The sequence below is a fragment of the Ruditapes philippinarum genome, unplaced genomic scaffold, assembly GCF_026571515.1.
Source record: "Ruditapes philippinarum isolate M1 unplaced genomic scaffold, ASM2657151v2 ctg559_1_1_1_1, whole genome shotgun sequence".
Taxonomy (NCBI): Eukaryota; Metazoa; Mollusca; class Bivalvia; order Venerida; family Veneridae; genus Ruditapes; species Ruditapes philippinarum.
Genome location: NW_026867237.1, coordinates 130395 through 155313, shown reverse-complemented (window position 1 = coordinate 155313; position 24919 = coordinate 130395). Strand labels below are relative to the sequence as shown.

At 31.0% G+C, this 24919-nt stretch overlaps 3 protein-coding genes across 3 annotated transcripts; all 3 read left to right on the top strand.

Moving 5' to 3' along the window:
* Positions 1-4848: 4848 nt before the first annotated feature.
* On the top strand, positions 4849-6550 carry LOC132735378 (uncharacterized). The gene is made up of 4 exons (XM_060722318.1): positions 4849-4998; positions 5426-5530; positions 5927-6054; positions 6417-6550. Exons 1-3 carry the CDS (start codon positions 4905-4907, stop codon positions 6049-6051), a joined length of 324 nt encoding a protein of 107 aa, XP_060578301.1. The 5' UTR covers positions 4849-4904; the 3' UTR covers positions 6052-6054; positions 6417-6550.
* A 4208-nt stretch (positions 6551-10758) lies between these two features.
* On the top strand, positions 10759-12354 carry LOC132735381 (keratin, type I cytoskeletal 9-like). The gene is made up of 3 exons (XM_060722320.1): positions 10759-10871; positions 11411-11485; positions 12171-12354. The coding sequence occupies exons 1-3, from the start codon at positions 10772-10774 to the stop codon at positions 12341-12343; spliced, it is 348 nt and encodes a 115-aa protein (XP_060578303.1). The 5' UTR covers positions 10759-10771; the 3' UTR covers positions 12344-12354.
* A 4787-nt stretch (positions 12355-17141) lies between these two features.
* Positions 17142-19907, top strand: LOC132735375 (acanthoscurrin-1-like). Its single transcript, XM_060722315.1, has 4 exons — positions 17142-17366; positions 17854-17916; positions 18375-18635; positions 19788-19907. Exons 1-3 carry the CDS (start codon positions 17255-17257, stop codon positions 18614-18616), a joined length of 417 nt encoding a protein of 138 aa, XP_060578298.1. The 5' UTR covers positions 17142-17254; the 3' UTR covers positions 18617-18635; positions 19788-19907.
* The last annotated feature ends 5012 nt before the right edge of the window (positions 19908-24919 follow it).

Below are 24919 nucleotides of genomic sequence, written 5' to 3'. Positions count from 1 at the left end.
TGTATACTCTTCCAGGCCTGGTCGTTAATGTAGTTAATGTGACAACCCACGAAATGATGTTTGTGACTAGTGACTTTTGCTATATGTTGATTATGCATAAAAAGTGGGGCATTCAAAGGTTTATATCTTTCACGAGAGCTAGCCATATATTCAGACTTAGATGAATTGAAAGTAACGAGCCATTTTTGGCCCAACCTGATATATTGTCTTTGTGAGATTGCAGTGTTTCAGCAGCAGAATCAGGGTGGTCAACAATTATAGGTAAACTAGTATCGTCAGCAAATAGGTTTATTTTGGCGACTAGGTGTTCTACGATGTCATTGATGAAAACTAGGAATAGAAGTGAACCAAGGATAAAACCTTGGGGGACTCCAACTTTACTATCGACCATTCTTACTTTACTCCAGGTAGAATAACCACCTTGTGTATGTTAGTAAGATCATCGGAAAACCAGTTTACAACCGACTACGGCCAAACTCCACCAAACGCTTTACTTATATCAACGCTCTTACTTCTAGTCCCTCATCTAAAGCCTTACATAATGTATTGTACAAGTATGTTAACCGGTTAACAGTAAAGTCACCTGGTCCCAAGCGTGACTGTACAGAAGAAAGGAAATTGTTATCTTTAAACAAAAAGTGAGCAAACTAAGTGTTACATAATTTTTGGTAAAAAATACACAGTGAACATTTAATTGACAAATATTGATATCGTCTAGATTAAGTAACACTTGTTTAACAAATGTATTTGTATAAAATAAGTTTTAAGAATATTTAAGACGTGATCAGTCAGATAATTATTTATCAAATTTCACACTTAATTAACAAAAATTTGAATATTTATTTATAAACTTCTGTGGTAAGACGTTCATAACCACAGCTTCCTTACACGTACATTTGAATGTACAGTATGTTTCCTAGTAACCATAGTAGCTTGCAGCTATTTCGAAACTTGCGTTTTCTGAAAAAAGTTTTTTATCCACTTTAATGTCCATCACTAGACGTTTCCTTATGATCAAAGCTTCGTATCTATTTGAAAATAAAGATTTCAAAATCATTGTGTAATAAAACATTTTGAAATGTCAATCGCCATTTTTTGTTGATTAAATAAACACATGAAATGAATGCGCAAACACATTAAGTTAATGCAATAATATATTACTTTTTACAAAATATATTATTTAATGTATTGGACGTATAATTAACACTTTTTCAAAAGACAGTTAAAACTTTAAACTAGTAAACTGTACTATATTCTAGACATACATACAAAAATTACAAAAGTTTACCATCTTGTTTGAAAATTATTGACAATTGATGTATAACTTTTGTATCAGTTTTATACAACAACAACAGCAAAGAATATGTTTTAATTATCGGAATAAAAGTTTTGCTAGTTTCATATTTTCTTAGTTGAAAAGTACTAATAAAGAACCATAGTTTTTAATAATTACAAATAAAACCAATTACTGTTTATTGAGACAGGTACTTTTTATTTTACATCAAATACGGAGAGGGGTAAAAAAACATGTTAGATTTTGTCAAATAAAATAGGAGCATCAAAATATTGGTTTATAATAATTATCTTGATACAAATCTAAACATTTGTGAAAAATATATAGAAAATTTACCATGCTGATTTCAAATTACAATAATTTTATGTGTTACCCTATCCAATTTCACACAATTCACAATAAAAATTATATATAAAACTTTAACTTTTTCTTAATTTCAGATTTTAAATAAAAAAATAGGAAAAAATCAAAATCTGGCCAAACAAACAAAAAATAAGAAAAAAAATTGAAAAAGATTACCACTTTTGGGGGATGAGCCCACGCTTTATCGAAACTCTGTGTCCAAACTGAAAATGAATACTCTTCAGAAAGGATATTCTGCATTTGGCATCCAATACCTTAATTAAGATCATGCACAAGAACTTAATAAAATATCTATTCCATGTAAATCCCAGTTTACTTATCTAAAAAAAATTATTAAAATTTACATGATACACAACATAAAATAACAGTCAATTAAGCTGGTGAAATTCAAACTGCATGTATATGTAAATGTTAGAAATAATTTTGTCTAGACAATAACCAAACATATTTTTAACTGAAAAAAAAATGAAAAAGACAAAAAAAAATGAAAATCTGATCAGTTAAATGCAATAATGACAATGACAATAGATTTATTTGATTTTGGTCTCCGGCCCATATCAACAAAACATAAACATTACACGCATAACATGATGTAGTATTGTTTTCTCGTTTATAGCACACGCTTTCTTTTACTTGCGGAACATACGCCTCTTTGTCACGGAATCACACGAAATTAAGTGTCACTTTGAAGGTTCCATGATAAACACCGCATGAACACATCTGCCGGTGTTTCTAAATTCGAAATATCATCATTTTTTCATGTTTAAATGTAAAGTTCTGCTTTTGAACATTGCAGTATGGTTTACTACTGTCATTGTTCACATATAGAACAATAATAATAATTACAATGAAACACCATTACTACCTGTTGGTTTAATGTATGTTGAAATAGAGAAAATATGAATCCGTAAAGAAAGCCCAAAAACGGCAGAATTGAAAATGTTGCTGGCTCGGTTTGATTGAGTCTGATCATGGACGGTACTGTTAAGTGTAAAATACCGCCCACGCCCCCTATCACCGGCTTAAGCAGAATTCAACTTTAAAACATGAGATGGTAAAATTATGAATTTAGAAACGTCTGCAGATGTGTTCATACGGCGGTTATCATGGAACCTTCAATGTGACACTTCCGTGCCATTCCATGAAAAGCGGTGTAAGGTCCCTAAATAATAGAAAGCATGTAGTACCTAAACGAGAAGCAATGGGCGGAACTAAACAAAATAGAATTTTGAAAGGGGATCAGACCTTATGAAGCCTGTATATCACAGATAAGACGTCAAAAGCAGGCAACATAACCTAAGGGTGATTCAACATTATTCAAGTAGAAATATTGGAACACCCAACTAGAAAATACTAGTTAAAACAAAAAATACCAGAAACACAACAATAATGTCGTGCTGAACGATCTTTAAGGATCGGAAATATAACATATCTGATTGAATGTAAGGGGCGACTTTTTACAGCCTCCACACGACACAAACAACGCTGAACACCCCCGTGTTATGTTGAGAATAGAATTTTGCATTTAAAGATACAAGTGGTAAGGAGATTATCAGTTTGAAAAGTAGACTCTAATCTAGAGTTCATTTTTTATTAGGCACAACATTTTGTTGGTTTATTGAACGGACTCATTCAAATCGATTCTGCATTGTTCCTATGATATTGTTGTTTCACTGCTTCCAAGGAATCACTCCTTTTTCAAATGTTTTTAAATATGTGGTAAATTGTTGGCTAAATTATGCACTTGAATTTTCATGGTAAAATGTAGATTTAACAGCAAAAAACAACTGTCATTTAAGCTAACTGTATAAAAAATTATATTTTGTTAACGATCTTAAAGGAAAACCTCTCTGTAAGGAAATAGCAGTAAGTCTGAATCGTGTCGGACAATTATAATGTTTGTGTAAAAATATGAACATGTGAAAACTTGAAAAGTGACTTTTAATCTTAAGTTTGAAAATTACTTTAACATCATGACGTTTATATATATGCAAATATTTTTTCTAATCACTAGTTTGGGTCTTTCTGATACCCTGTAAAAGTTTACCACTTTAAAATTTGGTATCTTGACTGTTTTGACACGGGACTTTATGGAAGTGGCCCTTTTTCACTATTAACCGACAGGATGGCGATGCATCCTCAAAGAAAATGTTCTATTCTAAAAGCATTAATTAAAATAAAAGACAATAGCATTACACATAGCATGACAAAGTTAAGAGATGTTACACTGTAAATTATCTCTTCTAAACTGTCTCAAACAAACCGAGTCTACAATTTTCATATAATATCTTTTTTCACTGCTTCCGAGGGATTACCCCTTTTTTCAGATCGATGTACATTTGACGGTACTGTTCTAGATAAATCCATTCTGAAATAAAATACCATAGAAAAAATAAGCACTTTAAGTAAACTTGGATCGATCGCGGGAGGAAATTATAATAGGAATATTTCAAACAGCTGTCATTCAGCTATGCACTTTATTGTCTTGAAAACATGTTTTGATAATATGCACCACATTATATCATATATAAAATCTATTTTTTTTTCTTTCAGGTAATTAACAGATGTATATAGATGAAGATAAATTGTAATTGGTAACAAATACAAGCACCCAATACTCTATCTTAAATGCTTGTCCTATAACAAATGTATATTAAACTGCAAATTCAAATAACGAAGCATATTTCCTGTGGTCTTTTGTGCAAACTCTTTAAACCATACATGATTGATTTTTTATACATACTCGTTTTACAAGTGCATCATTTCTGCACACCTTTAAATCTATTTCAATTTGTGGTTTTGAAACTTCCTTGAACATGCTACACTCTAGGCACATAGATGAGTCGATCAAAGAAATTACATAAATCACATGATGCAAAATGAAGTTTTTTTAACACCTCTTCCTTAACTTTCTTTATAAATACAAAGTTATATTTTCTAAATATCAGTGTTTAATATTTTGTAAGTAAAAAAACATTTAATTGATTTTTACCTCATTTTTTGTAATGGACACTTTTGTGGAAATCGTATAAAATAAATATTAATTCATTATAAAATTGTGACAGATATAATACTTTTGAAGAATTCAAAGAATTTCAAAGTAAACAAAATGGTATTAATGCTATATCTGAAGTATATAATAAAAATCATACACCTTTGCATCCTTGCATTGAATAATAAATCTCGGAAAATGAGCGAATGAATAAAACACTGAATAAACAATTTGTTTCAGAAGTCACCATCAAGAATGAAGTTGGTGTTGATCGGAGCGGTTGTGGTATTGAGTGTGGCCATGATGGTCTCCGGCAATTATTACAAGATGCCAATGTCCTATGGTTACGGTATGTGTATTTTGTTTTCTCATGCAAGTAAGAAAATCTTGTGTTGCAATAGCAACCATAATATAATCTTGAAATACCGATTTCAGGAGGACAGTTTTAATCAATAATTTAGGATATTTTGATTACGTTTGTCCTTTCCTAACGTTTTGCTGAGGAAATTGTTTCAATTAATTCTGACGACTAATGAGTTTTAATTGGTTCATCATATTAATTCAATCATTTATCATTGCTTTGTTTTTTGTTCTCTCTATCGACTTGCAAATAAAAGCATATGACTATATCTTAATAAGAGTATATCTCTTTTAATATTCTTTACAATTATTCACAACCTACATGTATGTAAACTGATATGAAACAGAAGAGTAAGAGGACCATTGGGATTCAATGAATTATGAAAACATATTATTTACCCTACTCTTCTTTTTAGGTATGGGTGGTGGTGGCAGCAGTTTTGGCGGTATCGGTGGATTCGGAGGCTCGGGCGGATCAGGATCAGGATCTTTTGGCGGTCTTTTTGAAATGATAATCTTTTGTAAGTTTTTAATTTAACCCAATTAAATATAATATTTGAATACCCGGTAATACACAGTTTGCTGAAATCAAACATAATGAGAGATAAGGTAAATTCTATGCTGTGCGAAAGATAATAAGTAACCAAGTTCAAAGCCAAAAGCATCGTGTTAGTCAGACTTCAGTTCAGGAAATACCTGCATCTATAAAAATTATTTACTTTAAAGTTACTGATAATACTTTATTTTAATTCATTTATTATTAATTAATAAGCTATGCCATTCCCTCTCTAATTAATATCAATATTTTATATTTAGCCATGGGGGATATTTATTTTAAGTTTTATTGGACATATATGATATAAACAATAATATATACTAAAACTTTGTTCAATTCATCAATCATTTTTCCATTCCAGTATTCATATTCATCTTCTTTATACAAATCCTGTTTGGTTCAGGAGGACTTGGGGGTATTGGGGGCGGCGGCATAGGCGGTGGTGGTGGAGGGAGATATAAAGGCGGCGGCGGCGGCGCTTATTAAATGGTAACACGATAGTCCTATTATTTCGTCCGATGAAAAATCTTCACATATTTTGTGTTCAATAACGTTTCTTTAACTGCTTATTCTTTTCATGCGATCTTACGAAAAGTAGGTCAACGTCTTAGTGGAAAGCAAATGCACAATTTTGAAGATCTATTATTCTTATAACTTATTGAAAGAACTTTTTTATTTTCACACGGAGGGTAATAAATAAAACAGAATTAAGTTTAATCTAATTTAGTGATAACATTTTCATTATGAACATAATAAAAAAGTATATACAATTGCTTTCATTGCATAGTGTTATTTATTTGTTTAAGACATAATTGATTAATATAAAAAATATTATGTTTGTATTATTTCAGAACTATGCGTAAAGCAGTAAATACCATGGTTTAGGATATACGAAGAAAATTCGACTATCGAGACTGCCACAACAAAGAGATGACGAGTAGTTGTTTTAATGTTGTTCTTTCTATTTATTAAATCTGTTGCATCTTTACAACGTGTTGTCATTTTTTCCTTTGCATCCTTTAATATATTTTAAGTTGTTGAACAAACTTCTCAGACAGCAAGAGAAATGTTATATTTATTAATGTTATATATGTTATTATTACCATTATTTAACTTATTATTATTGAGGGTAAAGAAACACATTTACCATTCTTTTTGGCTGTTTCCCTTTTTTCCTGTTTTCCGATTTCTCTTTCCTTTGTGTCCATTATTTGGTCACTCTAACTCTCAATCTACTTTTTGTCTTTGTCATGTAGTTTGTTTCTTTTCTGGTTCCAAATCTCTGCTGGAATGTTCTGTATTCTGACAAGTCTGACAAGTCTTTAATGATTTTTTCTTTATCAAGTTATTGACATTATAGAAAAACTGAATCGAATGTTATAGGTTTCATAATAATGCAAAACACATTTCTCGAATTATGATTGGCTTAAAATCTTTTTATACGATGCCGTTTACATTATTTAACCGAGAGCACACAAATAACAATGCATTTGTACATCGTAGGCCGGTTATCAAATATGTGCATAAAATCTACTATAGCGTTTTATTCTATATGGCAGATTTCTCAATTCAAATGTAAGTACTTCATAAAAATGTTAAAACTTACAACGCTATAATGACTTCATATTTGAATTACTTTGATATATATTCCCAAATATCCCGTCAGCAACTAGTATGATAACATTTAGGGGATAGGGTTGATATAATTAATTTTGTAATAATAATGTTGTGAAACGGGAGATAATGTTGTGTACACATTTAGCTCAATCAGAATACAAAATTGTTAATTGATTTACTTTTCTTGTCGCCCTTGCATTCGGTAAGTTGGTTTATACAGAATCTATTTTAGTTCGATTGTGTCTTGTATTCGATATGTTGATGTCCGATACTCTCTAAATTTCCCACCATCATTTGGATTTTATTTGCGTCTGTCGTGCTATATAAATAAAGGTTGTTGAATGAGTGTAGGTAGGTTCAGAACTCAATTTATTGAAACACTTGAATAAAATTATATTGTGCGATCCTCCCTGACAAGCATAATTTTTATTCAACGAGTAATAAATTCAGCATTGAACCTACACGAATATAATATTCTGTTAATCACATATCTAAAGAACTGTTTACATTTTAAACACAAATGATTTCTTTTTGATTCGCACGTTTTGCGTTTAGTGCGTCTTTGGGTTATGTTTGTATAGAGCAAATTTGATGCGTAAATGATGTATAAAAAGGCATTCAAACCAAAGCATTGTAACGTTTGTTGATGAAATTTTATTAATATTGGTTGCGATTTTATTAATATTTCTATGATTAAAGAAAATGCATGTCGTAAGTAGGCATTTTGGAGTACAGTGCGATGTTCCTATGGCATTAAAAAAGTAAAAATTGTTATCGTATACGGCTATTTTGAAAATGTTAAATATTTGGTTTGATTGAAGTCTCAGAACCAAAGGGGAGCAAATCAACTACTGGAAATTGTAAACTTTGATAAGGAATGATGATATTTATACATATAACAATTGAATGACAAATAAACAAAATGCCCCTACATAATCTTTCAAGTGATTTTCAAATAGAAACAAATGTCCAAAATATGCCAGGGAGAGACATTTATAAGCACTTTTTGCTGTTGGATATGATCCTTTTCTCATTAGTGTGTTGTGTGCATGATAAAGTTTGTATGTAAATTATGTTTAGCAAAAGGTCTGAAATAAAATATGTAACAACTTAATGATTGAACAAGACAGAAGATTGGCACGGACCATTAAAAAACAAAGTCTAGAAACTGGTTATAGAAAATAAGTATTGAACAGATTTATCTTATAAACGTTACGGTAGAGAGATAAAAAGAAACTTTTAAAGACAAATAAAAACAATAATTTCAAGTTGCAATTCAGACAGGAATGGAATCATAATTTCAATGTAGAACCATCTAAGTACCAAAAGCAAAACAAGAGAATATTCGCAAAGTGTAGTTCTTCCAAATGCAGATAGTGTTGATCATTTGCCAAGAAAGATATAAAATATTTATTTTAAATTAAACGCACACTCTGATGTTATCGTACCTATTCAAAGCAAACTATTTTGGAATTAGAAAGGACGAATATTTATAAAATTGGATATACGAGGGTATAACAAAAGAGAAAATACTCAACATCTTTTTATTTAAACCCTTCAAAATAATCCCCTACAGAAATACAAAGTTTCAGACGTTCAATCCAATTTTAAATGCTTCAACATAATCCTCCATAGGTATACCTTTCAATTTCTAAAACATGGCCGACCATTTCTACTCTTGTAGCGATGACCTGAAAGTTGTTTTGTCTGTCGAGGAAAGAAGAAAACGTCACTGAGTAGATGTTTAAGACAGCTACTAGTAATTTTCAAGCTCTTTTAACTCGCTCCTTCTTCTGGTCAAATGTTAGCAAATTGGGTATCCATCTGGCAGTTATCCGTCTTTCTTTCAAGTGATTCTTGAGAATCGTATGAATTGGCCCTACAGATATCCCTGTGATATGGGCTATCATGGTAAGTGAATGTCTGGCACATGTTGTCAATGCTGAGCTTGACTTTATGAATATTTTTGTCATTAACTATGGAGAGTTTCCTATTAGACTTAAAGGCTTCTTTAATTGACTCATTTTTTAATTTATGCATCCGCCTTAATACAATTCATGTCATAAGTATAACAAATAATATTATAAACATTTTATAGCCTATCTTTGCTCTTCATGTAGTTTTTATGTAAGCCCTTAATTCACCACTTTTAACAAAGCGTTTTCCAGCAAATTTTTACGGGAACTTACTCGTATAAGGTATTTTTAAATGAAAATAAAATTCTTAATCGATTGACCTACACACCTGAATCTGGTATCAGTTGAAAGCAGATATTACGAAGCCTAGTATAGTTTACACAAGCACAAGAATCACGAGCTAAATTAGAAAATATACTTCATATTGCATTACATATAGACCCACCATCGTAGAAATAAGGGGAAAATCTTCCAAGCCGCGAACGGTACTGGAAAATGCAAGGTACCGTCCACGCCACCTAGCATCCCCAGCGTAATTTAAACACCAATATGATGAAATTTTAAATTTATAAACATCCGCAGATGTGTTCATTAGGCGGTTATCATGGGACCTTTAATGTGACATTTTCGTGCCCATTCATAAAAAACGGTCCCCAAGTAAATGAAAACGTATGCCCTAAAAGAGAAGAAGTGTTCAGAACTTATGGAAAAAGAATACATGCTCTAAATGAGATAAAAATAAATGGTGGAATCTAATTTATTCGATAGCAAAAACCGCCTTGCTCAGTTCATAAAGAATAAAAAATATGCAAAACTCTAGAAAACTGTATTTTCAAGTTCATAGATAGTTGGTTACATTTTATATTGTAAAGCAAAAATATGTGGATATTCGCTTTTGTCCGTAATTGGACACAAAATCTAAATTTAGCTTCATGTTCATTTCCTTAAGCAAAATTGCATACTTTGAACATTCAAGTGATTTTATCAGACGAACGTCGCTATTTTTTTTTAACAAATCAATAAAAAATAAGCAAAATATTTGTTGCAATTTCCTCTTGACAATATATAAATATACAACATCTTCATCGTTTAGCAGTAGTAGTTGAATCGTGTGAGTAAAACTGCCACCACTACAGTAGACCTATTGTTTCGTGTTTCTTATAAAGAGGCGTCTAAGAATTTCATTAGAAAACAATCTGATCGTTTTGTTGAATTGTGCATCTGAAGCGGATAAAATGATTAATTTGACTTACTCTTTTTTAATAGCGGATTTAATTTTTTTCCGAAGATTTCGTAAACAATGAATCTATAATTTACTGGATTTGTTATGAATGAGTTATAGTAGAATATATGAAATGGAGATTAAAAGATCGAAATGATTTAAAAAGCATTTTAGTACGATGCTAAGCAATTAAAGATGTGTTACGCTCTAATCATTTCAGATCTGTTATCGCAAACCACTATGTTGAAAACTATCATCTATCAAAATATATTGTAGACAATGAAACAGTTTCTGGAGATTGGAAAATTCACATTTCATTCAAACTCATTGAAGTTTGCCAGTTTCCTCCGACTTTGTTTGGATTTCATTGTTCTTAAGATACCTTACGCATATATATTGTATTTTTAATCATTATGTTATTATCGAACTGTTTTTCAGAACACCGTTCAGAATGAAGTTGCTGCTCATAGGGCTGGTTTGTATACTTAGTGGGGCCATGATGGTTTCCGGCAATTACAAGATGATGCCGATGAGTTATGGCTATTCTGGCGGTGAGTCTTATTAGAAAATAAAAATGTCCGGATAGGGATTATGGATAATCGGCGAAGTGTTCCGAATGGCATTTAACCCGTGTATTCATGTTGGAGCGATTGGGTTGTAGTTATTTGCTTTTTTTTTTTTTTTTTTTTTTTTTATCAGCTGAAAATGTCGTTGTACCCATAAGAAATATGATAATTATATGTGCAAACGATCCTGCTTATAAGTTGTTTTTCTTCTTTCTTTTATAAATCTACTTGTAAAATTCAAAAAGAAAATATTGTAATTCACAATAATTGATATGCATTTGGATGGCACACCATAAAAATGATAAAATGATAAAATGAATGTACCACATCGAAATATTTATTGAGTCCGAACAGGTTTACTGATATGAAACCATGTCGATAAAGTATGTAAGCGAACATTTAATTGGTTGATTTTATCTTTAAAACAAGTTATAAATAGACCTAAAGAAGTTCTTTCCACGTTCCAATTTTTTTAACGTAACTTCGTCATATGTATCAGTTATGTTTTTATATATTTATTTCAGGCGGTGTAGGCAATGGATTCAGCTCCGGATCAGGAGGTTACGGGTTTAGTGGAATATTTGGGATGCTAATATTCTGTGAGTATATTACTAGACTTTACGATATTCAATCAATAAAATGTAATTTAAACATAATGCTCTTTACAAATAAATACATATTGTATACAGCCTATTCCTAATGATTCATCACTATTAGGGTGGCGGACCAAATAGCTTTTTGGACAAAATGCGCGGCAAGAATACACAATAAATAAAAAAGCTCTTGCTAAGGAATGTTTTCATTAATACGATGGTTGTTCAAAAAGTAATAGGATTAAAAGTCTTGCATATTCAAACCTTCGTATATCTTTTTTAATAATAAATGATCTACAAAAAATAATGAATGCATAAAGCCTCAACAAAAAAAATCTTAAAATAAAACGGGTTAGTATTATAATTTCCCACTGTGTTCTAGGTTGGAAATTTGCTCTATATAACTAAAAAGATATATATCACTGAAATATTTTTCGTTTGTAAAATCAATAGTATATAATATAATTATTTTGTACCACCATTTACATCAATTCATACGTAATTGAAAAAAAACACTAATGGCTTTCAATTTTAATAATCATCATTTCGTGTTGACATTGTTCAATGATTCAGAGGACAATCCACCGTTGAAAATCAGAACGAGGAGTTAACCCAGGTATCAGCACAGTAACTATGGTGATAACATACAGAAACTCACACATGTTGTTTTAATGTTTATCCTATATTTCAGTATTTATATTCATTATATTCATCCGAGTATTGTTTGGTTCGGGTGGAGGCTTCGGTTCTATCGGTGGTGGTAACATAGGTTACGGGGGATATAGTGGCAGTGGCTATTACAAAGGTGGAGGTCACGGCAGTCACAGCAGCCACAGTAGTCATAGTCACGATAATGATTATTGATAGAGATACACACTGAGGTTAGTATACCATTGTCAAACTGAGATTGGTTTAAAATATCAAAAAAAAAAATCAAATTATGCCTGATTGAAATAGCTAAATTCCTTTGATATGATAGAAATATCTACTAAACTAATCGCTTCAAATACAACTGTTTTAGTTATACAGAAAAACGTTTTATTATTTTCATGTGTTATCAAGGTCCTATAAACTATTTCTACTACAGAAAACTGGAGAAATTTTGGAACTCTAATAATTGTTCGGATTTCAAAAGTTTCCGAATTTCAGAAGTTCCGGAATTCAAAAGTTACACTGTTGTTAGTTTTGCAAGTATCTAACACGAAAGCAATATGTTCCCTACGTTGGTCCTTACGCAGTCAATCTTCCTGTTTAAAAAAGAATGCTTCAATAACAATTGAGCAAACTAAATAAGTAATCGCGGTCTTGTTGAGCAATGGTATTATTTCTGCATTAATTTAATAGAATACTAAAAAATGGCCAAGCAACTGTTAAACCAAATTTATCACAATGTAATATCGTTTCAAAGATATTTCTTGTTTTCAATGTTTTGAATTAACTTAGCGCTCCTAAACTTGCTGTATTCACGTTTTAAAGATTCTCATAAAAAGCAATTATTCAGTTATCCATTAAATTCCTATCATTAATAATATTTAAATTCAGTTTGTGAAGTGTCCAGAATTTTTTCTCTCTTTGTTTTAATTAACTTTGTACATCCGATTTTTTAAAATTTCCACAGTGTTGGAATCATTTACAAATTTTTATTCTGTAGCTCCTATCTTCTTTTTCAGCGGACGAAATCACAGAGCTGAATGCACGGATAAACGACTTCAAACGGATACCGACAAACGAGATTGCCACAATTTCAAAAGACATGACCAACGTCTTTTTTGAATTGTTATTGTTTTTTCTTTTACTTAATAAATACACATTTCAGCATCACTGTCGGATTATGTCGTTTTGTTTCACGTGTCCTATTGAAAATTCAAATAGGATTCGAAATATTGTCAAACATTTTCATTTTATCACTGGTGGAAAATTAAAAATAAACAACAAAACAAACAAACAAAAAACAACACAAAAATAAACCCCCAAAAATCATTAACATGGACCAGACTAAAGAATTGTGATACAAGTATGTCTTTCCAACAAATTTACAAAAGTAAATAATATATTAATATATTCTTAGAATATATAATGCTAACAAACATCCAAATGTGGTCGGCGGGAATTAAAAGTGTACAATTGACAAAAAAGTATAACAACAAAGAGGGAATTGATGAAATTAGTTCCAAAGCCTATTCATTCGTCCCGAAAACTTAAATATGACGACATATCAGAATGAGTGTTGACTGAGCAAACGTTCTTTGCCAAAAATTCAAACAAGCGGATAGAGCAATCAAATATTACATTATGACTTTTTCGTTTAATACCACACGGTTTTTCGTTCATATGCTTTGTAATTAATCACTCAGACCTATCGGCCTTTGTGATTTTATTCCTAATATGCAATTTAACTCGAACAGTGTGTTATATTCTACAACAATGCACTCACAATTAATAACTATTTCCTAAAACATAAACATAATCTTTTATTAGTTTCAACCAGCCTATATCATTAGCTAATCATCTTAAGATAACAACTATATAAATTGATTGGATTGAAGATGTGTATCATTTTCTTGTTGTCTGCCCAATATATCGAGAAATTAATAGGAAAAATATTTAAAACCGTATTTATGTAGGTGGCCAACTTTTGATAAATTCGAGAGACTGATGTCCACAGGTAATGAACGTCAACTGTTTAATTTATCAAAATATATATTCTTTTCAAATACATGTAAATGAAGGAATAGTTAATTATATTTGCATTACAATTTAAATTTCTTACTTAAAAACGTTTTATCCATTGTGTAAACTTCTCTATGCCAAAATATTGGATGTCATGACATTTCGTGCCATTTTCACTTTATGGCAGTGATATATTATGGCTAAAAGCGTTCTTATGTTTAATTGCTAAATAAATGTTGTTATTGTTGTTATTATATAATAAAAGAGAATAAAGTTATGATCTTGAAAAATGTTTTAATTTTGAAAATCATGAAAATATATGATAATTATGAGCCAGAACCAAAAAATTAGCCACAATCAAATCATGCAAAAGAAATTGCTATAGCCCCTACTTAATTACTTAATTAATTATAGTCATAATGATAATGTAAGCACCGACGTTCCGTGTGCAGGATGGAATATAAGAATACAGTGTATACCTGCTTGAATTCCGTGCGTTTTTATCAGTTCTGTCTATTTTTCTTTCAGTTTTTTCTTTTCAGGCGCATAAATTCTCAAAAATGCAAGTTATTTCATCTAATAAAAGCTTTTCTTATTGGTGTCCTGTTACAATTTCCAAAACGTTATTTACTGGTCACATAACTAAGCCATCTTTTGCTTCTTTTTCGTTTTTATTAATTATTATTTTTATTATTTCATTTATATACATTTTTGTGATACAGTACAGTTTAAGTGATTAATTATTTTGTATGGAAGTCAAAATATCACTTTGCTTACATTATCTTTGAATTATCTTTTATGACAATGTTGCATTAAGCACTATTTTTTAAAATTCTTTAGCATCTTACATGGTCAAAATCATTTACAAAAAAAATTTAAACACATTTTTCCCATTTCTACAGTATAGAAAAATATTTCTAAGGATTAATGCGCCTTCAGCTTGAAAATATATTTAAAAGAATGATACAAAGTATGATTGTTTCTTTGAGAGAGGTTCCAGTGTAACACCAGAGTATTTCAATCTTATACTGTCTAAAAACAAATAGTATAAGGATAAATATATTAGTCTGTTAGTACACAGATGCGTATGTACCTTTAATTTGTTATCTGACGTTTCCTTTTGGGGGATTGCACCAATTAAGGTAAATGTCATATGGAGACTTTCCAGCTTTACTGGTGGAGGAAAACCTCGACCTTCGTGCATTATTTCAGGCACGAAGGCACCGACGTTCCGGAAGCAAGTTGGAATATAAGAGTACAGTGTATACCTGTTTGAATTGTACATTAATGAACATTAGGCATTCCGCGTTTTTATCAGTTCTGTTTTAACCCATAAGCAAAATAAAACTTTCTGTTCTGAGTATAACAATTTACACATCATGAAGTATTATACAACTTGCTATGTCTAACCGATTCAAATAATGTAGCGTTAAATGCACAAAATGATATACGGAAGAATATTTTATCATTACATTCTGTCTAAACTTATATAGATAATGGTTCATTTATTGCTTTAAAATAAGTGAACAAACAAGGGACAACCAGTTGTTTCGTTTCTGTAAGTAAGAAACGTTACAACCATTGCTAAGTACTGGATACTTATACTAAGTTATTAAGATAGTTAAAAAAATTACCTTGAAATAAATTGAAAATCGTATTTTTATGCTTTTCTTAGCCCGATTTGAGTGAAAAGTGTTTAAACGCTTTTCATTTTGAATCCTTTTTTTAACAATTTGAATAATCATTCTGGAAAAACGAAATGCGTGAATGATCTGAAATTTTGCACAAAGATTAGTGGTCTTAACCAAAATCAAATTGTACAATTATCTGGAAAAAATATATTTAGTTCCATCATGTCAAAAAAACCTCAGTAGAGTCCCTTCAACATAATTAATCTCAACAGAGATTTTTTTGACATAATTATACTGAAAATATTTTTCCGAGATTTGTGTACCATTTGATGTAGGTCTGGGTCAAATTGCTTCTGTGCAAAGTTTTAGATCATTACCTTTCCCCGTTTTTTTCTGGAATAATCCGTTTTATTGTGTAAAATGACCTACAAAAGCGTTACAATACCTTTCACTCACATCGGGCTGAGAATCGCACATAAATTCGATATAAATTAAGTTTAATTCTGAGTATATCTCTATTATCCTTTGAAGATTTTTCATTTATCCTGATCTGTGTACGAATTAAAATATTTTAGCTTTTTAACTGAGTGGAGATCCTTTAAAACATAAAAATTTATCATCGAAAAATTATACATTTTATAACTTTTGTTATCAATATGTTTGGCAGTTCAAGATTTTTAACCCTTTCCCTGCTGAAAGAGAAAGTGACGAGCATTTGCCAGCAATATACATGTATGTACAGGCAGCTTAGTCTGTACATCCATTTAATCTTGCCTGGATTTAACAACTTTAAAGCTCATATATTCATATTTCCAAAATAGATCACGGCCGGAGTGACCCGAAAAAAATCGAAGCTGGGCAATTTCATTTAAGAAATTCACTAGGATCACGGAGTGTCTCGAAAAAAAATCGAAGCTAAGAAATTCACCAGGTGAACGATAAAGTAAAAAATGTCATTAAAAATCATAAAAAGTATACACTTGTATATGTAATTTCACTCTATATTTCAGATTCCTGTAGAGATCTTTGCGGCTGTGGTTTCCCAAAATTGATGGATATTTAGGTTTTTTCATACGAGAAATAAAATCCCATGGGGCAAATATATGTTTCTAAAAGGAATGTTTTTTAGTATTTATTTCATATTTTCGTCCATGTTAGAGATACCGTAACAAAAATGACTTATTAGCTGGCGTATAGTTTTACATAAATTACCGATAAAATCAGGAAGTGCTAAGAAAATATGAAATTTTATTAGAATATCCGGTTAAGTCCCCTCCATATATAAGACTCAACTATCTTTTTTAAACCACTTCCCGCATAGTTAGAGTAAATACATTTATTTCGTTTTACATAGATACATAACTAGAAGGAAAAACGTATTTTATTTAAGTATTTTATCTTCGTTTTTTTATGTTTGATATATTTGTTTAATTAAAAGAATCTTTGTTTATTTTTAGACGGTTGAAGATTCAAGATGAGGTTGTTCCTGGTAGGACTCGTCACCGTGTTCAGCGTGGCAATGCTGGTACAAGGCAACATGTACAAAATGCCATATACATACGGAGGCTATGGCATGCAAAATTACGGTACTATTTCACTTTATTATTGATAATGCGATTATTATTGTTATCATCTTTAAAAAATATTATTAACTTGACCTTCGTTTACTTTGAAATTTTCATTGCGTTTTTAAGAATATTCAGGATATTATTACTAAGATTTAATGCTAAGTAAGCCAACATGTCTAGTTTTAATGCTAAGTAAATCAAAATATCTTAAGTAAGTTAACATTTTGTTTCCATACGTTAATTGACTCAGAAAAAAACGAGAATTTATGGCTTCTTATAACTGCAGTGTTTTGGGTGTTTATGGACAGTGTTTAAATGTGTTTCTATTATTTTAAAGCCATTGCCAAAATCTGTATATTCTAAAGTGAATGTACTCAAGTTATCAAAAGACTTTGTGATGACTGAAGCTCTGAAGTTTTATACTAGTATGCCATTTTCTATTAAAGTCTTTCATTTCAAACAATTAATGTTTAACCTGATGGGTTTTTTCTCTCTCCGTGGACAGGTAGCAGCGGGGGCAGTGGCGGTGGATTCGGTGGCGGAGGAATCTTTGGGATGATTATATTCTGTAAGATTCCGTTTCTTTACTTTTTGTCATCATTAATTATCAATGTAAAAAAGCAGTCAAATGTATTGCTATTTCTATCTGATCTGTCGCGTTTTGATTGATGGACTATAACTAGATCTGATATCACAAATGTTCAAAATAATTCTATTCGCAAAAAGGGCATGTAAAATAACTAGTTTACATTGTCTTTTATGAAACTAACAAGTCGCTAGATAAATATGATGTATAAAAACTACCTTGACCGGAAAATGATTTAATCTATAAAACACTTGAGTAGAAACTTTCATATTTGCAATTTGATTAAAAATGTATGCAATGTATCTTTATAAATGTGTACGACACGTGTTTCTGTGTACATAAGACACGTGTTTCTGTGTACAGACTTAGCATTAATATAGACAGTAAAAATGTATGACATATTTCTGAGATATTTACCTATATAAATCTTTTTTTTACAGTGTTTGTGTTCATTTTGATCATCCAAGTTCTTTTCGGGGGTCTCAGTGGCGGTGGTCTCGGTGGTGGTGGAGGATATAGTGGCGGCTACTATGGTGGAAAACATGGAGGCGGCAAAGGCAAACACGGCGGCAGCGGTTATGGCAACAGTCATGGGAATAGTTATGACGATGACCATGGCGACGGCTACGATGACAACCATGGCGACGGCTACGATGATAGTTATTATGATTGGAAGAAGTAAGATTCGTGTTAAGAGAAAGGTACGTAATATAGAAGTTAAGACATAATTCTTGAAGGGTTTAAAGCTCTATCTGATAAAAAATATAAGATTTATAAATGGAAAATTTTATTTTTTCCGTGCGCTTGTGATGGATTCTCGCTACTGTTGTAACATAGAATTCTTCTGTTATTTCACACACATATGAAAATTGTACCTTTACAGAATAAAATGTTCTGCAACAAAATTCTAGGCTACTATGTTATATAGTTTTAACCATTTAGCAATGATTTCATGCATGCAAAAGGAAATAACCCAACATATTTCTTTTATACATGCATTTTGGAATTATTCTTTTTCAAAATTCAAAAATAAAGTTTTGTAAACTGTAGTCAGCAGAGATTATAGCTTATAGTTTAATAGGATAATCTGACGGTGTTTCAACATTACTTCTGTTTAAGAAAGAATTCCCATCAAAAACCCATTTCTGAACTATACATGTACTTCAAACATGAGTGGGCAACTTAGTAAAACAATAAATCTTCTTTGAGCTAGCAGAAAGCCTTTTGATTTATATTGGAGGAGCAATGCCCTTTGAGGGCTTTCAATTTGAAACGACGGAGTTATTAAATAAATAGTTATAAACAAAATTGACAAATGTTAATTTGTTCATTACTGTTGTGGGTAAATGCGACATTTTTTTCTTGTAAACTTAAAACATGTATAAATTAGGTCTTTAAAAATATGATGCAAAAATTCTTCCGTTTTGTGATAAATAGGCTGACTAATCTTTAACTGGCATGCACAACTTTGTATACAACCGTCCCAAGTCCGTTATTTTGTGTGTTTAAGTTCGTTGGAATTGTTTCCCGATTTGCATTCAAATGACTATAAAAGGTAGCATTAGTAATGCATAGCTAAAATAGATTGTATAACTGTGTAAAATCCAGAACAATGGGTTACTGGTATTATTTTTACGAAAATCAAGTAAAATGCCATAAGTGGATAAAATGAAGAATTTTGCTGTGTAAAAATGTTAAGGATATTAAATATTTAATATATTTGGGCATTAAAATTGTAGAATTACATGAATATTAATAGTTTTCTGGAAATTTCATCATGTAAAGTAAAGAACAACACCATTAAACGTTGTTACTTATTTACATTAAATTTGTGATTTCATTTGTATTTGCAGGTAGATTCAGGTAAATTCAGGGACGTTTCCACCATGTGGGATTTGACTTCGTATGATCATAAACAATGTTTTTATCGTCTTGAGTACTATTGCAAAAATAAATCATTGAACATTATAAAATGTTTACCATTGTTTCTTCAAACAGTTTCCGTAAAAGAAGCTAAAATGGTAGGTTAACTAAAAGTGTAATACGTGAGGCGTGCGTAATAATAACCTCTAGGTTAAAAAAGAAAAAAGATGTCCCTGTCACTTCTACAGTAGAACTGCCTTTGTGGCTAAGGACACGCTTCATTAGTGCTTTCGGCCACCCTCTAGTTTCACCAAGAATGCTGGAAGTAGCCCATTAACTTGAGGCTTAAGTTTTCATACAGTTACATGTTCGGTCTTGGCATAATCTAGCCGAACAGGGGCAACACGTCACTGTTCCTACAGTATGATATTTCAATGAAATTAGCCCTATATTGTCGGCATCACTATTAGCGTTGCCTAGATGACCAGAAAGATTGTTAATGGAAATTCTTAAATTAAGCACTCTAAAAATATATTAAATATATAAGAAAATAATAACTGTATGTAACGTGTTATGATCACAAACGGAACTCAAAACATTAAAATGTTACTTACTAACCACAAAGTTATAAAATATATATTTGTTACCTATCACGCTGACATGTTGCGGTGTGCCTCGGGTATGGTGACATGCCGCTCATATAGAAATTACAATTTCCCCACAAGGGTACGGTCTTAAGGAAGTTTACGAACAATGTGGTGAGGAAACTATCTTAAGACCCAGAGGATGTGTATGAAGATGTATTGGGAGGTTTGGGGGTGGGGGGTGGATACCACATTTGCACAGGGCACAACTATATGCGATAACTAGTGGTAATTTATTGAAAACGATAAATTCTTTGTCTTAAAAGTTTATATTTATTTCTTGTTAAACACTTCTATTGAAGGTTCCCTTCCGGTGCTATCTCGACACGGTGATTACTTTATCTATGTCACACCCTCGCAGTCAAATTATGTTACCAATCTTGAAATTGTGATATGAAATCCCCCATCCCATTGGACATTAACGCTGGAATAGTCGATTAGAGTAACTAATGAAGGTGTGGGCCAAATTTTATGATTATTAGTTTTTCATATATCAAACTTCAACAACTAAGTCAAATGCTGATCAGAAATTTACAATAACAAATTATACAATACTATGGGTGCAACAGTTGAATTATCATGTATAATATCGTGTGATTCATTACCAGCTGAACTTGTGTTATGGATTTGCCGAACAGTTAAAACAGTACATCTCGGTTGGTTTTGTCTACATTTTGGTTTAAACATATTTATTTAAGCTCGAATGCGAAACAAGTTCTTGCAACTTATATTAATCACTTTCGAGTCCGCTTCCTGGAACCAACCAGTACTGGTGTCATATGAAGAAACATGGTCGTGACCCGAGTAGGTGTCGAACCCATGATCTCTGGGTTGAGAGGCAGACACCTCAACCACTTGGCCACCGTTCCCCTTGTCTACATTTTACATTGCATTTTGGCACGTAAACAGAAGAATACTTCTCACATAAATAAAACCCAACAAACAACTGCATAGATTTTTTTCTTTGATTTTATTAAACTTGTTATAAATATCTGAACTTTAAATTTTACAATTGCATTGCTTATATTATCAATTTTAATTTTAAAAAGAGACCAGAAAAACCATAAATTGTATTTTTAACACTTATTAACAATAAATTGACAAAAAAGGCTTTTAAAGCAAAACTACACATTGACCAAAGCTGTAAGCATGGTCATTGCGTCACAAAATTAATATATTATTATCTAATAGCAGTTAGCATTGTCTAACAAACTTATCATAAAAATACATGTAAGTTTTCTAAACTCATTTTTATTCGTTTCATAACACTTTTTAATAATTCATTATAAAATTATGTTTTGTCAAATCTTTCCAGTACTCTAAATGTGGTCAATAATTTTTTTCTGTATAACTGCTGCAATTCGTATGTCATCTATATAAAAAGGTCAATTGTCTCAAAAAGCTCAATCATTTCGACTTTATATACAACATAACGTTTTTTGTTGCTGTTTCTTTTTAATTCAACTAACATCTCACCATCAAAAATACAATGATTATGAAAAGTATGTGTTTTCATAAATTTTGTCCAAAGCATAATAGAAGTTTCATCATGCAAATTTTTACTCTGCAAAAAATTTTGATTTTTAAACTATTATCTCCCGACCTGTGTGACTATACAACAACTAAACAACAAAAAAACAAAAGTTTAAAAACAACAGAGAAATGAGATTAATCTATAGAAAGCAGATCATGTTTAAAGGTCCATCCAGATTATATATTTTATACCTTACATTTTTAATATTTAAAGATCCAGCATGACTTCAACATTTTTTCCAAGTTTTATTTACATATTCTTTCTGAGTCTCTTTTGAGACTTACATTTCTGTCTTTCATCAGGAATAGTGAGAAAAAAAAACAAGACAATAGAGGTCATTAAGACACAAAAACTTGCAATAGACACCGAAACAATTCACAAAATATACTAACACTTCACAATACAATGAGATACCATTGTGCCTTACATTATTACGCAAACAAAACGCCATTAAAACACATACAAAAGTTTTTTACTAGGTATACAAAATAATGCGAAGGGCACAAACTTTACATAAACCTTTTATTTAATAATAATAGAGAAATATTTTTACATGAATAATAAAGAAATATCTTTACATTACAGAAGTCACGACAAAACCAACATAGTGCGTTTGCGATCAGCATGGATCCAGACCAGCCTGCGCATCCGCGCAGTCTGATCAGGATCCATGCTGTTTGCTTACAAACCCTATTACAGGTAAAGAAACTGACAGCGAACAGCATGGATCCTAATAAGACTGAGCAGATGCGCAGGCTGGTCTGGATCCATGCTGGTCGAAAACCCATTATGTTGGTTTTGTCTTGACTCGGCTCATATGTTATCCAACACTTAATAGGTATATGATAATGACCCATCATAACTCAAGCTGACTTCAGACTACAAAATTATTACAACAGTTTAGTTATCAAGGCATTGTGAACTTAAATTATTTACATTTCCAAACAACACCCGAAAGAAAAATTTTAATTAAAAGAGAGGAAACTTAAGAAACAAGAAGCAGCACTACTTTGAAAACTAAATAAATATCTAATAATTAATTAATAATAATATTTTAAATACTCAACAGTTCTGGTTGTAAAATAATACTGCTATTTTGTGAAACATTTTATTATTTATTCAAATAAATCATCTTTAGATATATCTTAGTTATAGAGAAATTATTTATCAAACATTATAGCATAAAATATTAAAAAAAAAAAATAAGCATTTTAGATACATTTATATAAAGCAAGATTCTTCCCATAACCTCAGGCAAATATATATCCCTGCCAACCAAAGTTTTGCTACTACATAACTTAACTACAAATAAATATGTGTACAGTTTTGCTGATTTTATTTCAGTCTAAACAACCTTGTTTTGGCTGTTAAGTAATTTTGATAGTTGATTTAAAGGCACATTATGCCCCAGAAATGCTTTTATTTTCATTTTTCAAAAACTGTTTTCGAAAAAAGTTACTCATTGGCCAATTATCTGAACCGACTTTTGCTTCTGTTGCTTTTTTGTAAATAGTAATAATATAGTGATTAAATATTTTGTATGGAAGTCAAAACTAATACTTTTTTATGTTTTACTATTTTTTTGACAAATAATTTCACATTCATAGCTGTATTCTTCAGGTGAAAAGCATCTAAAATGCTCTAAAACTATTATTTAAAACATTTTTAAACTCCTGTTTGCCCTTTCTAAAAAATAATATTAATTTCTGATGCATGAATATACCTTTACAATACAAAACAAAAATTGAAAATCTATGTCCTATAAGCATTTAAAATGTTAAATACGGACCTTACAAGATTAAATTTAAACACCAAACACTGTTATAAATTTCTGCACTGTAAAAGCATTTGTAACAATGATATAATGAGTCCTTGTTAACCATAAACCTGCTAAATTTCAAGAATGGACAGTCGAGCATCTATTTAAAGCTTAGCACTATACAGTTGTCAAAAATGAAATCATTTTTAAGTTTCTGCAGGTTAACTCAAAATACGAGTAAATATTGTAACTAATGAAGTTGATAATTATATATAAAAAGATGTTATCAAGAACTTGGTAAATGTGGGTTTTTTCAAAATTAATCCCCTGGGAAAAACACAAAATACTCTGAACTCTGGAACAAGTCTATTGAAAAAATTAACAAAGTATTATTTTGGCACCAAATTTCAAATTATCTGTACTGGCATGCGAGCAGTTCCCGTACAAAAATCATAGTTACTTAATCATTATTTTTTATTACGCTCACTCACCAATATTTGAATGTTACACATCAATATTCGGCTCGTCACACAAATCATGGAAATTCCATCATGTTCTAAACATAGAAAAACCCTTACTTATGAGGCCTCATATGGGGTACCGAAATTATCCATTATTTTGTATGAAGAGAAGTAGTTCCCGTACATAAAGTCTAACCCATTATAATTATACAATTTTATTATATCGGACCTATTTTTCATTTACAATTGTTGAACAGACCATTATCTAAGAGATAAATAGATGTAATTCAGGAAATAGAGCGTAGACTAAAAGCCGGTATCTATTACCCGGTACCGTTACCCCAACGCATTCATATGCAGTAACATGCTTGTATGCATGATATTTTACGCATCAAAGCCATAAAACTATTATTTATAGTAATATTGGTCAACATTCTGATAATTAAACAATTTTTCATCTCATTGCCTACTTATTTGTAAACAGGTGGTATTAGTGGAAAACCCTTTAACAAGCCTCACGTGTAAGTATTTTAGCGCATGCGCGCAAGGACGGAATCCCCCAGAGAAAACAAGGTCACGTTTTGACGACGCACAGGTGAAAGTGATTTAAAATGAGACTTTATATACGTATTGCTGAACTGACAATTACATTTTGTCTCGTTTATGTATATGCTTGATTTGAAATGAATTTTTGAAGATTGCAAGTAAAAATCTAGCGTTTAAA

Excerpts from the sequence above, each read along its gene's own strand:
- LOC132735378 (XM_060722318.1), top strand. The coding sequence starts at position 4,905 with ATGAAGTTGGTGTTGATCGGAGCGGTTGTGGTATTGAGTGTGGCCATG. Across the intron at positions 4,999-5,425 it reads GCCAATGTCCTATGGTTACG|GTATGGGTGGTGGTGGCAGC; the intron begins GTATGTGTATTT and ends TCTTCTTTTTAG. Across the intron at positions 5,531-5,926 it reads TTTTGAAATGATAATCTTTT|TATTCATATTCATCTTCTTT; the intron begins GTAAGTTTTTAA and ends TTTCCATTCCAG.
- LOC132735381 (XM_060722320.1), top strand. The coding sequence starts at position 10,772 with ATGAAGTTGCTGCTCATAGGGCTGGTTTGTATACTTAGTGGGGCCATG. Across the intron at positions 10,872-11,410 it reads GAGTTATGGCTATTCTGGCG|GCGGTGTAGGCAATGGATTC; the intron begins GTGAGTCTTATT and ends TATTTATTTCAG. Across the intron at positions 11,486-12,170 it reads ATTTGGGATGCTAATATTCT|TATTTATATTCATTATATTC; the intron begins GTGAGTATATTA and ends CCTATATTTCAG.
- LOC132735375 (XM_060722315.1), top strand. The coding sequence starts at position 17,255 with ATGAGGTTGTTCCTGGTAGGACTCGTCACCGTGTTCAGCGTGGCAATG. Across the intron at positions 17,367-17,853 it reads CTATGGCATGCAAAATTACG|GTAGCAGCGGGGGCAGTGGC; the intron begins GTACTATTTCAC and ends CTCCGTGGACAG. Across the intron at positions 17,917-18,374 it reads CTTTGGGATGATTATATTCT|TGTTTGTGTTCATTTTGATC; the intron begins GTAAGATTCCGT and ends TTTTTTTTACAG.